This window comes from Astatotilapia calliptera, chromosome 12, assembly GCF_964374335.1.
Source record: "Astatotilapia calliptera chromosome 12, fAstCal68.1, whole genome shotgun sequence".
NCBI lineage: Eukaryota > Metazoa > Chordata > Actinopteri > Cichliformes > Cichlidae > Astatotilapia > Astatotilapia calliptera.
This window is the reverse complement of record NC_137433.1, coordinates 28,531,288-28,545,287: the sequence shown is the minus strand read 5'-3', so window position 1 is coordinate 28,545,287 and position 14,000 is coordinate 28,531,288. Positions and strand designations below refer to the sequence as shown.

Here is a 14,000-nt window from a genome sequence, read left to right as displayed (position 1 = left end):
AAATGAGGACTAAACTCAAATGTTAAAATGCAAGTTGTATAGAGTGTCTGAAATAGTTTGCCACATTGTCCAACAGGGGGCAGCTTCTTCACTTTCAGATTGACCCATTATATGTCCACATGAACTGTCTGTAAAATAAGTTGTGGGAAAAAAAGGACAAGACAATGGGCTAATAAAATTACCAATAAACGTAAGGCTGTTTGCTCAGCTTGCACAAATCAGTGATGATTCAGGACTAAATCACTTTCTGAAGGTATGACAGCCCCAATTAATGTTTCATGTATTACAGTTAATAGTGGAGGAACTGGCCAAATGTATCAGCTGTAGTTGCTATTAATTTATTAGTTGTCAAAAGGGTTTCAGAGGGTTTAATCTACTTGGGGTTGTGCTGTTGTCCAGTGACTCATCCCTAAAAACTTTTTTTTTTAATGAAAGTACAGACCCAGAAGAGGAGGACAACAGTTAAACAGTTACATTTGTGATTGACATGACATTGACCAATCAGCTGAAAGAAGAAAAATAGGGTCAAAATCCACACTTGGAACTTGAGCGCAGAGTTGCACACATATTTTTTTGGCCAAGTCCACACACAAAACCTTTTCTCTCACACACGCACGCACGCACGCACGCACAATATTTATGACCACAATTTGAGCTCATAGAAGTGCACTGAGATTACTCCGGTGACTCGGGAGGCTATTTCAGTCAAGTAAACTCACTGTTGCTTTCAAAACAAACAGCCTGAGATCATACGAACTTCGTGACAAGGTGCATTAGCCGGACAAAAACAGCCACTAGAAGATGGTTATTGTGAATAGGATAACAACAGGGTCAACAACAACACTGAGGTAAGCTGTGGTGCTAAATGATCTTCAGCTGGACTTGAGAGGCTCAAAGTAAGCTATAAAAAGGGTCCACACACCATCGCATCACCAGCAGCAGCCTAATTTGTTGACAGCTCATAGGTTAGATCCATGTTTACGCGTGTGTGAGCTTATGCAAGTGTTGCAGCAGAAATCGACCATCTGAGCAGGCATAATTTTTCCTAATCGTCCTTTGTGTATCGCTTCTAGAGTAGCCTTCTACTGCTACAGCACATCAAGGATTGATGTGTTGATGCTCACATGCCTACCTTAGTTCTAACAAGTAACCTGAGACTTTCTCTCAGCTCAAACCTTTCTGGAAATTTGTGTGTGTGTGTGTGTGTGTGTGTGTGTGTGTGTGTGTGTGTGTGTGTGTGTGTGTGTGTGTGTGTGTGTATATAAAACCCCAGTAAAGGGGCAGTCTCTGAAATACCCAAACTGCCACCAAAGTCACGCAGCTGGGTTGAATTTTATCAGTTCCTCATTGTGTTTGGATGACTAACTGCATCCTTAATGTGATTGTCTGATTAGAGATTTACAGGTGACCACATGTAATGTGATGAGTGTATATCTTTTTCTACAAGGTGCTGATTTTTAAGCCACTATTTGTCTGTTAATAAAATAAAAGGAGGAGGCAGGATAACTTTCACACACTTTTTTCCTTTCCATCAAAGTATCAGTAAAAGTCATAGAGTCAGTGTTAAAATGAACAGCCTGTGTGTGCGACTGTCTGGGTTTATATGAGTGAGGTGATTTGGCCGGTGTTGCTGCTGCTGTGCAGCATGATAACGAGACCAAGACTCTTCCACAACAGGATTGAAAGATTAGGTTTAATAATAAAAAAAAAAAGGAAAGAAAGAAAACGAGCCAGGGTTCTCTCACGCAACTGCTCCTTCTTTATGAAAGAAAAACAGCACCTCTTGCCATCATAACTCAACTTTCATTAAAACAGACCCCAGAGATGTGATAATATCCATGACAACAGATAACATTTTATACCAGTCATTATTTTCTGGCAAGTGATAGGAGTGATATAACCTTAAGAGCTGAATAAGGGTGAATCACCGATTACAAAACATACCTCACATTAAGCATGTCTGATTTTATGTTCGTCGTAAATAACAAACAAAAGTAGAAAGTGTAGAAATAGTGCAGAGGGACCGTTACCAAATGAAGAGTTTAATTCTTTGTATTTCCAGAAAAACAAGTATGAAGACAAAACGCAATACATTCTTGAGAAAGGGGGTCAAAGCGAATCATTCCACACATCTAAACTGGTAAACAGGCCATCCCTCCTGGAAAAGTCACTACTGACCAAGACATGCCCGTGGTTAATCAGTTATTGCTTCCGTGTTTTTCACATTGCTTGGCCAGAAGTGATGCAATAGAAGAACCACATGTTGTCTCAATTTCATAAAATATTACAGAAACACAGCAGAGAAATTAAAATGCTACTCATCCATATTTTGATAGAAACTACACGTAAAAGATAAATAAAGCTTGTATGTAGTAGTGCGTATCTTTGTGGATGCAAATTGGACTAATCTGCAGCTCTAAATTAAAAAGATGTAATTCATTTACTCAGTTCATGTAACGCCTAAACACACTCACAGTTACTCAGGGATGAGAGACAGCGGGGGAGGAGAGGTGTGTGTGCATACCTGCAGCCCAGTGTGGTCTGTAGCAGGGTAGTGATCCCCACACAGAAGAAGATGGTCCCTATGAGCTGACTGGTTGCCCACTGATCAAAGCCGACGCACATCGCCTCAGAGAGGAGGAACGGCACCGCAATGGTTCCACTGAAACATGTCAAGTAGTGCTGGAAAGACAAGATGGCAGAAGGTCGTTCCTGTTTTTTTTCCACCATCTACTATAGAAATTTAGTCCACCCCCTTCCCAAAAGCCCCCGATAACAAAGCACAAATGTTTAGTTTTATAATTTGGATCCTCACCATCATTCCTTTAGGCTCATAAGTGGAAAATATAATGGGAAGTCTTTGACCCTCAAATGAAACTATCTGCATTGTTTATATGGTTACCATATTCCCAGAACAGATTAGTCTATTTCCCCATTTATAATCAGGGTACCAGTCATCCAGTTCTCTACTACGGGAGTGGACAATCCAGTTCCGCTCCCACCTTGCTCCACCTGGAAATTCCCAAATCTAAAGAAAAGCCTGTTTAGCCTGTTTACCTGTGCAAACCACAAAGAAGTCTCAGGTGAACTGAACAGTTAATTTAATATTTGCATTTATGCATCAGCTAACCATTCTTAACAGGCAGATTATTAAACTGATTTATATTCTGAGCACAGTTGGATTAAGAGGACAGAAGGGAAAAAAAATAGACGTCACTGACATAAAACATAGCTTAAAAAGCATCTGCCACACCCTTATCATAGAGTGTGTATTTGACATTCTCAGTCCATATTAACCTCCTAAGACCCAAACTCTTCCACAGCATGCATTTTTAATTTCTCTTTGATAGTTGGGCTGATTGGGTCCTCATGAATGTAAAAACAAAGAATTACCAGATTTTTTTTTTTTTACTTAATTTTTGTTTCTAAGAAAAATGAGAGCCACATATGAGGATATTCATTTAGAATTTTGATAGAACAGTAGCAGTATAATGTCCTCGTAAGTGGATATCTGGCCCCTGTACAGCAAAATTGAGTACTTTGGTCTAAATAACCCAAAATGTGATGTCCACATATGTGGACGCAGGGTCCTAGGAGGTTAAAACAATTTAATGTGTAGGTTTACCTGTAATCCCAAGAGCACACAGAGATACCAGGGTGGGGTGTCTTCAATGGTGTAGATCATATCCGACCTCCTTGCATCAATACTGTCTGTACTGTCCAATGTCTCAGACATTGAGCTCTACACACATAATGAAACACAAACAGTATTATTATCATTTTAATCCACTTCCCTTTGCATCAGTGCATGTACTTTACATAGGATGTACAGGAAAATAGCTGCCACATGTTGTGTTAGTGCAAGAGAAACGTGTCAGAGCAGATCTGAGGAGAGTTTTGTTAAATGTCTCAGACAGAGCTCTACACAGACAATGAAACACAAAGAAACTGTATCCTGTTAATCTACACTTCTCTTTACATGCATGCTATATGACATGTACTGGAAAATAATGTTACGTCAGTGGAACATGTCTGAGCCGATCTGTGGAATTTTATGAATGGAAAAATACCAGAGGTAAATTTCTGTCTTACAGAAAAGTGCAGTGTCATGGTGACATTGAGAGCAGAGAACCACAGAGGAAGATAAGGAGTCATTCTGATGAGTTGGTCTTTTCTACTAAATATCTCATCAGCATCTTTCTGTACTACAATGAGGTTAAAGTTTTTATGTAAACAAAAATAAACCAGGAAAACAGAACAACAAAACATAATTTTTCTAACTTCTACTTTGGAGATTAGAATTGAAAACAACAGCATGTTTACAGCAGAAGTTTATACTATAAATAGTGAATCACATGAAAGGGTTTTACTTATAATGATATGGCTTTTGTTTTCAGGGAAAACCCATGAATGGATACTTATCATAATTACAGGTTTTAAGCTTCATGATTGCCACTTACTGTTAAAAAAAATGGAGGTCATAGCTCACTTTGGCTTGTTTTTATAAACAATGTAAGACATGGGTATACATTCCCTGATCTACATCCTGTAGCTACGGCATCAGTGCAAATTCAGCCTTTTATGGGAAGAACATTTTAGAGAAATAAAAACTTCTTTAAGATTTGCATACCCCTTTTCAATAACATTTAAGGTCAGCATTTTTAGAATAGATAAAAACTTTGCTTACTTATTTTTGTTGTCTCAAAACAAAAGGTGAAAAGCATCTATTAAAACTTACTGGATGTGATTTTTAAAGAAACAAAGCAAACTTTGCTACACATCACAGAGACATCACTAGGTCTTTAGACCAGTGGAGCATTGAGGGCTGTTTGCTTTATTATTAATAAATCAGTCTTTGATAACAATCTCAAGTATGTAGGTGAAAGATGAGTTGGGGGGAAAAAAAGGAAATCACTGAAATTGTTTTGCTGAGCGCTGCTAACAAAAAACAAACAAAAAAAAAACCCCCACAGAGTCAACAAAAGCACTTTATGAGTCATTGTGCCAAAATAGTGAATTGGCTCTTTCAAAAACATCCTTTAAGATGACTACAAAAACTCATGAGGAATTCACTTTGACGGTTTTTACTCCTAAGTTACCTTTTCGCCTCCTTGATTATCTTTAGTGTAGATGGCCATCAGCTCTGTGTTCTCAGTGTCCTGGTCACCACTGGCGCCGCTGACTCCATTTACCACCACCTAAACAAATACAAAGAGTTTCACGTCAACATTTTACTATCCCAATTTGCCAGAGCATGCAGGAAAAAACAAAAATCACAGTTTCTCAAAAGCAGGTTTGGCGCAATGCTCATACCTTTCGCTTTCAATGTAGGTTTTGTCAGCGTGCCAACATGCAAGCTGAAGCAATGTCAATATTTGTGTGTGTGCGCCAGTCTATATGTTACGCAGTGTAGAAGGCCGGATGCACTTATGTCCCCTGGACATGGACATGTGCTTCCTACAGTATGCAAACTTGTAACCATTCAAACAAATTTCAATAATTGAATATGCATTTGAGGTTTATGTACGAGAGTGCGGCTTTGCTGCATTTGTCACAGCATTTAGGTTAAGAACAATCAGCAACGAGGAGGAGAGAAAGCAGTAGTTTGCATAGTCAGGAGTGTATGCAAATGTGCCCACCAAACCCAGAGTTTTTACTCTACAGTCCTCACATGCAAACATATGGCATGCATAGGCCTCCAGATTAAACTCTGAGCGGTGGAGTGGATATTGAAGGTTATCAGGGAAACATGTCAGATCACCAGGACAATTAAATGCACACAAAATGTCAGGCTCATGTTTTATTTCCCTTTGTGTTCCACTGAACAGCTTCAGTAAATGCCTCCAGAGAAAATTCTTTTAAAGAGGGAACAAAGCTTATCTAAGTTTCTAACAGGAAACCAGCTGGCTCCATGGTCACCCTCAAAGCTCTATGGGAGGATTTATCGTAGTTTATACCTTGCTTAACCTGTGTCACCTGATTATTTAAACATTTAAGGGTATTAAGAAGCCACATGAAAATTAATTTCATGTTTTCCCCCCTCTTTTAGGACATGAAAGGATGTTTGCTAGCACTATTTAAATCTTCACCAGTTCCTGAAGGAAATTTCAGGTTCTTTTTTGTGTGTTTTTTGTTTTGTTTTTGTTTTTAATTTTTTCATTATATGGAAATATTCTGGAGAAGTGCCAAATTAGAGTTGCTTTAGGGGAAAAAAGATTCTGCTAATACAACTAAGACTTTTTCTAAAATGAAAAGTACCTTATTCAATGTGAACACTTTTAGACTGTATGGAAACAATATGGATATTGTTAACTGTAAACAGTCATTTTATATTGCATGTAGGACAGGCTGGGTTCATTTTTAACTCGTGCTGTATGTGAAACTTAATCTGCAAAGCTGTGCAAATAATGGAGAGCACATGGGGTTTCTTACAAGTTACAAATTATTTTACTTATATTTATATCTTATGTAATTTTATGATTTAGTTCCAATGTACAGCACTTTACATCAGCTGTGGTTGTTTTAAAGTGCTTTATAAATAAAGATGATGATAATTATAAATAGTCAGTCCTTCTGTTACCTGGGGCCTTGTTATGGGACCAACATGCTAACATATAGGTAGTCCAAATGTCTCTCTCCTCTCCAGTCTTAAGACGCCTCAAGGGGATCTTGGCCAGTCCCCAGACCTCATGACCTGATCCCTGCGCATGTCGAGGATCTACCCTGGTCCAAAACCAGATACAGGTGGTAACTCTATAATAAACCTTACTGTGAGAAGTGGCCATAAGAAAATCATTTGTAATTTTCACTAATAAAAGTTGGTCATATTTAAGATGAAGCATTAATTAACGGTAGGTGTTCTTTAAGTAGTCTAGAAGAAACAGGGTCTAAAAGACAGTGTATGTGCAAGTATTCATCTCAAGGCAAAAGTTCATACTTCATACTATTCTAAACGCTCTGATTTCGACCGTTTCGTTCTCTTGGCTGTGCAGGATTAGCAACTGCAGATATCTGGAAGATGGTTATCTCTGCTGCACAGACCTGACTGAGCACAACAGTCCACACTCTCCTAATTGTAAGGGGCAGTCTATCAGTTGGCTTAGTGTTAAAGAATCCCAAATGGCTTTTATTAAGGGCTTCAGTAAGATAGAGTGTAAGATAAATAAGAATTATTTTAATCTTTGAATCATGCAACGCAATTCTAGTAGACCAAAAATATAAACTTAAAAGGAGCATAATAGCTTCTCTTGTCAGCACAGAACATGGGCAAATCTCCTGCAAGAAGTAAAACACGTATGAAAAAGAATCTCTTAAAACATGCTATGTTTTAATTTAATGGAGCTATAAGAATTAACAAGCATATTTGTGTGGAGGAAATCAGATTTGATAAATGTCTCTGTTGTGATTTTGCCCACTGACCTACATAAGGCAGCGGCCTGGTGCCAAGAGGACAAACAGAGGAAACGGATGGAAAAAGTATTGGCTGCAGCATGCATTAAGTGACCATGAAGTAAGAGGTTCGTGTGCGACTGTCTGCTCCAACACATTCCAGGCAAAAAGCAATGCCAAATATGATTGCGTGAGTCAGAAAAGAGTAATGTGAGGAGATGTAGGACAATCCCAACTATGTGCAAACCCCTGTCTTTGTCTTCATTATACAAGCATGCTTTAGGTGTGGCTGTGGTCTCTGTGGGAACATTTTATTTATGGTTGTATGTACCGGAATTGGGTAGAAATTTGCCCCATGTTTGCACTCCTCTTCATATTTTCCTGCTTCACTGCTGCTGTCCATCGATTTGGAGGTGGTGTTCTTCCCCACGCCCATGCTTGTGTCTTCGTCTTCTTTCTCGTTCTCTGTTACTCCTTGGTCTTGTTGTGGTGTGGTTTCAGATGAATCCTTCAGGGTGATTACATCGTCTAGGAGTGCCTCTTCTGCTTAGAAAATGAGACAGATAAGGAGGGATTAATATTTGATTTATTTACAAGGGCAACATTCCTGTGATAAAATCAGGGCACTGCAGGGGATGATGGGTCAAAATTTCTGGTGGAATATATTAAATTCTCAGACTTTGTTTTTTTTTATTCTTAGTGTGATTCACAATAATAAAGCAACAGCATAAACACAATTAAATTGAACTGTTCATTAAGGGATCATGAGCCATTGTTCAATACATATTTAACTAGCTAAGATATTGCTTTTTCACTTCAAGATCTGCATTATTGATACCTGGTGTCTTTTGAAGAACCAAGACAAAGTTAAGAAGTTTTGTAAAAGCACAAGAAATAATTATGACATAGTTCTAATTAAGTAAGATCCGCTTATTGGAGCTATATAATCTGTTTACATCCTGATAGAGAGTTCACAGAAGATTTGGGAGGTGAAAACTACTCACAGGTCTAGAAATCAGCATGTAACTGTTCACATGCAACTTTATGCCACTACTACATTTATGGATTTTGAAAGTAATTCCAGGTCCAAAGCTACTTTTTAAAAATCCAGAAGACACAAATATTACTCCTTTTGAACTTTGTGGATCTAACAGAAAGTTTATCAGTGTGATTGGTTTTCTGTCTAGTTGACAGAATATTTTTTTCCTACAATTCACTTTGTTTTGTTTTTTTTGCTTGCTTTTACATTCATATGTGAAAAGTTAACCAAGTCTTGATTATATAATACCTTAATGTTTTGTTAGTCAAACAAAAACAACCCAAGAAACACCGCTCTGGTCATTATACAGATCATTTTTCACTATATTAAGAAAACGGTCATCTTAATCTGCCTTAATCAAAACAGCCTGCACAAATTATCAATAACCAGATAACTTGTGAACTAACAAGGGATACATGTCAATCAGTAATCCATGCTGCAAACAGGTCTTTGACAAACAAAAAAAGGCACAAAGAGGAGAGCCCATTAAAAGAAAAATAGTATTTGATAACAACAGGAACAAAGATCACTGTGCGATGATGCAGGAGGCAGAAAGAGAAGGAGTTTTAGCAGGCATGGTGCATAAGACGTACTATTTTTTTTAAATCAATGTCATTTCTGTTTTGATCTCTTTTTGTTTATGCCTAAACTGGTTTACAAATTTAAACTGTGCCTTTTGTGGTCAACTGACACATCCCTAGAGGATAAAATGCTGCGAGTATTTTACATGTGACCTATCATCCAAAAGCCAGGTGTTCATGTATTCACATGTCCCTGGTGTGGTGCTCCTGCCTGTGTAGAATTTTAATTAATATGCATGAACTGTCTTGTTGTGACAATAACGCACGCAAACATATAGAAATTACATAAATGTCCCAGATGTACACAGATGTAAGCATAGGTTTCCAATGTGATAAACTAGAAACAAACTCCAGATGCATATTTACACGTCTAAATAACTGAACAAAAATAATAATAGTGACGTTCATTAGGACAGCTGTATTAATGAGCACACGGACAAATTCTCACTGAGTGAAAACTGCTGTATACATCTGATAAATACTCTGATAAATGATTGCCAATGCAGGAAGTGAAGATCTCCACACAGGAAAGAAAATATACCCACCAGCACTTTTTGTAAGTGTGGTTTATGTCACCAGTTGTTATTTTTGTAGTTTGTTACAGCTTTTTAAACTTCAGTGAAGTGATATTGCATGACTGCAGCTGTATTTGTCACTGTTAAGGAGGAGAGACATGCTATAATTACTAGAAACCAAAGGTTTTTTTTTATGGCTTGGTTGATCCCTCTAACTGCACTTTTAAAGAAACCAGTCCTCGCTGACATCTGTCACAAGCTAAGGTATACGTGTCGCTTAATCAAGAATGTTTGACTAGACCTTTCATCCTTTTCCACGGCCTTTATCCCCACTTTCTACACAAAATATGTTTAATAGACTCTTCAGTACCACTTTGGTCTCAAAAATGATGGCTGGAAAGCAAATTTTCATTGAACTTGTACTTTTCCATCTCATCGCTATCTAGAAGACAGTACTACTGGCATGAGCATCCTGGTGACTGCCTTTTGTATATTTCTAAATGGCTACACTCGGAAAAGAAAACCTCAAATTTGTATTTTGCATATGTTAAGATTTTCAAAGACATTTTAATATCAAGTACCACATTATTTTTTTAAAGTTAAATCATTTCTGATCACTAGATCTTGACTGGAGTATGAACTAAAACAATTATTTTGATGCATTTCCCGTTTGCTCGTTACTGAATGATCTGGAATTCTAATACGTTTTAACAGCTCTGCAGGAGTATCATGGTACGGAAAGATGCAGACACTCATATTGTGATACTGGTCTCAGTTTACTGAAGCCAGATATAGTTTTCCAACCATTTGCTCTACGAAAAACTACATGCTTACATTTTTAATCTTTAAACTGTTATCAAATGTCAGCAGCTGTCCACGTTGCTTGCGAATCCCATTTTTGTTGCGGCTCATCGTCTGTGTTGGATTTTGTTGCATTTTTCAGTTTTTGACATTTTCAACCTAAAGCCCTCCCAAAATATCCTCTCCCACCCAGTCATATTCCTGCTTGCAGTGTAAGATGTTGGGATAGTTGTAATACCTAGATGACACATCCCATCACTCCTGCCAAGCTGGGCGGTTGGGAGCATCTGTGTGGAAGGAGCAAGAGAAGGGGAAAGGAGGAGGCAGTATAAGAGAGGACGTGAGGGGAGGGGGGGGGGGGGAGAAGAGGGGGAGGAAGCACAGAGAGACACAAAAGGGTCAAGGATAAGGAGGAGGAGGGAGGTGAGACATAAGTTAATTTGACAGATAGCATTTAATCACAAGCAAGAGTTATTACCGTGTGACTGATGTGCCGATTGTAATTCAGACTCTCAGCTGAAACATGGTTTCAGGAAGGCGGCAAGAGCTGTAGAGTATTGCAAGCCTTCTGGCTCTTCAACAAGTGCATGTCTTAAGCACCTTAAATTGGTCTTATGAGAAAAGTGAGGGCCCAGCTGAACTTTAAAGACACTTTAAGCACACTCATAATTGCATGTAAAAGCCATCTCAAACTAGTCAGACAAGTTTTAAAGAGTTAGGACCAGATTGTAATTTAAATTGTAGAACAAAAATCTCTATCGCCTCTGCTAAATGACTCAAAAAGATCTAAGTCGTACAGAGACAATAAGGCAAGTAATTCTGTTATTCTTATAGGTAATAACTGAAAGACAATATCACCAAATGTGGCAGCACTCCTCATTCTTCTTGGCATGTTGATTTTCATTTCAGAGTCATCAATTTTTAACCAAGGGCTTAGATTTCATTAATGGTGGGCATTTGTTATTGTGGAGGCCTTCTACTTAAACACTTGAATCGCACTTGAAATTATGGATGGATATCAATTTGTTTCTGATACTGAGGCCATTTTTAACTCCGCTTATAAGTCTAATTATCTATTAATTACCTTATTCCTGTGAAAACAAAGAAAGGTTTCCATTGTGAATAAAACAGTTTTATACGAGTGAGCACAGAATAGAAACACTACAGGAGAGAAATAAAAATAAATAAATCTTACATGTGAGTCAAGTGTTCCCATCAGGAGCTTGAAGTAATTGTTTTGCATCATACAACCATTTGTCACCATTATCAGTTCCTTTTATCACTGCCAATCTTTGAGGCATATGATGATGGATTCGATCATTTGCTTCTTAATTTTTACCTCTACTTTAGGCTGTGACTTAACATGACAGGAAGGCTCAACAATAAACTTCGCAAAAGCAATTCATTCAGCTCCTTTAACACTCTTTACCCTGCAGCTCTGCCTTTATTTTTTCTCTTGCTAATTATTACCAAGTTTAAATCTTCACTAGACACTTACACTCAATTATTTATCAACATTTTGTTAGGTAAACCTGTTCAACTGTTTGTTATCAAATATCTAATCCACCAATCACATTACAGCAACTCATTGCATTTAGGCATGTACACGTCGTCAAGACGACTTGCTGAAGTTTAGAATGAACATCACAATGGTGAGTTGCATAAGTGGTTTTGGACGTTGCACGCTTGTTCGTGCCAGACAGGCTGATCTTAATATTTCAGAAACTGACAAGCTAACGGGATTTTCCCCACATAATCATACCTAAAGTTTACAGAGATTTTTTGAAAAATGGGCTAGAATACTCATTGGCTCAAAACAGAACATATGTCTAATGAAGAGTGTTTTTCCTGTATCAGCATCAGCCTTCCAAGGGGAGACTACTCAAGTAAGCATAATCAATAAGGCAGTGATTCTCATATCTGTGCATTTTCCTGCCATGTGATAAGCAAAGTGTTCCATTAAATCATTTTACTAAAAGCTACTAGTGATTTTGTTTGGCTCTGTTTAAAATCTGTGGGCAAGACAAATTTCCTCTATGCAAAATATTAGCTCAGTGTTATCACAGAAATCCCTGCCATAACTACAAAAATAAGAACATCATACTAAACCACTGTCCCTTAATATTGTCACATGATGAGTTATTAATCTAAGCAATGAATACTACATACAACACAAGAAATGATGGCACTTAATTAAGCTCAGTGCTGCCTAGCCTATGACTCTCTCAGTGCTGTGAATCATCTCTGAGATGTGGAATAGAATAGAAAGTATCCCAGTAGCCTGTCTGCCGGTGATGATCGGAAATCTGTGTCGTTCCCTCATCCCACCCTCACCACAAAAACATGGGGAACTGGAGCGAGAGAGGAGAGAACTGAAACTGAGTATATGCCATTACACAACAAAATCAAAATCTGCAGTTTTATAATCATGAAATGTCACATTACGTAAAAGCAAACATAACAGGACAAAAACAGGGAAAGTATTCATGTTTGTAAGAGAGACGATATTAGAGAGATGGGAAAGCAGCAAAGAAAGAGTGAGACAAGAGGGAACAAAGACAACTGTTGTGGTTATTTTAAATCATCCCAAAATACACAAGCTGCTGGACATTTGAAGGATCTATAACCATGGTAACTCGATCTGCAGATCCACTGCAGGCCTGTGCCATGTTGTTCGTTTCCACACCAGATGTTTGTGTTGGCGCTTTCATCTCCAATTTATGTGACAGCATGCACATGTGTATGAGGACCATCCCCTCCAGATGTTAATCTGGGGCTCAAAGTCTAGACGACATTATGCCTGCTGCAGGACTGCATAGTTCAGTTCAGTCTTTAGTTCAGCAGCAAGCACTAAACTAATGCTTAAAACTGCTGCTTTTACAATTACAGTTTAAAGTAGCAACCCCTTTTCCTAAAAATACCAACTGAATAAACTTCATAGAAAAGCATGACTTCAGATGTTTGAAACACAAAAAAACAAACATAAGACTTTAATTGAACTATTACAGACTGGCAAAGGTTTTCAAATAATATTCATCCAATTTAAAAAAAAAAAAAATGTATACAGATTTCCAACACGGTCCAGTCAATCTGAGTCAGTCTGTGCTGTTGAGTGCAGCTCATTTGCAACGAGCCGATTGCTTACCTGTGTTATTTGGCACTTAAATTGCAGTCCTGCAACAATTACTATTTAGGGATTTTTTTTTTTTTTTTAAATCTGACTCTGAAAGTAGTTTATATGAACTTGCCTAATGTGAATTCTCCTGCAAGTGGTTGCAGACTTGTTCCTGTCTTTGAAACAACCATTTAGAAGGAAACAAGATTTCAAGTTCACCGCAATCCACTTTCCCCCAGCATAAAAAAAAAATTTAAAAATTAAATTAAAAAAAAAAAAAAAAAAATGTACCAATGTAAACTCTCTAGCTCATTAAAGGAGACACCTTTTATTTTTTTCCTGTGATCCTATTACGCAATATCGGCCAGTCTTTTACTTTTTATTGTCATTTCCTTCCGTGAGCACTGGTGGGTTGAAGGACAACAGTAGCACTGTACTTCTGTTATTTTTTTGTGTATTCTAATCCATGTCTGGGGAGGTGCTAATGAAAACAAGACTTATATCTCCTCAAAGCTGATCGTATTTTCTCCTAATGAAACAATGAAGCTAAAGAAGCCTTC

The 14,000-nt window shown here is 37.9% G+C and overlaps 1 protein-coding gene across 8 annotated transcripts in view; it reads right to left on the bottom strand.

Moving 5' to 3' along the window:
• slc23a2 (solute carrier family 23 member 2) overlaps positions 1-14,000 on the bottom strand; it is a 37,852-nt gene that overhangs the window by 11,478 nt on the left and 12,374 nt on the right. For 2 of the 8 annotated variants that reach the window (XM_026186066.2, XM_026186065.2), the window contains exons 2-6: positions 10,564-10,612; positions 7,721-7,935; positions 5,100-5,198; positions 3,626-3,742; positions 2,525-2,682 (exon numbers count right to left, since the gene is read on the bottom strand). In XM_026186066.2, coding sequence (XP_026041851.1) covers positions 2,525-2,682; positions 3,626-3,742; positions 5,100-5,198; positions 7,721-7,935; positions 10,564-10,612 — 638 coding nt within the window. Of the gene's footprint in view, positions 1-2,524; positions 2,683-3,625; positions 3,743-5,099; positions 5,199-7,720; positions 7,936-10,358; positions 10,379-10,563; positions 10,613-14,000 lie in introns of those variants that run through there. The other 6 variants (XM_080308815.1, XM_026186068.2, XM_026186070.2 and 3 more) reach the window with 4 other exon arrangements.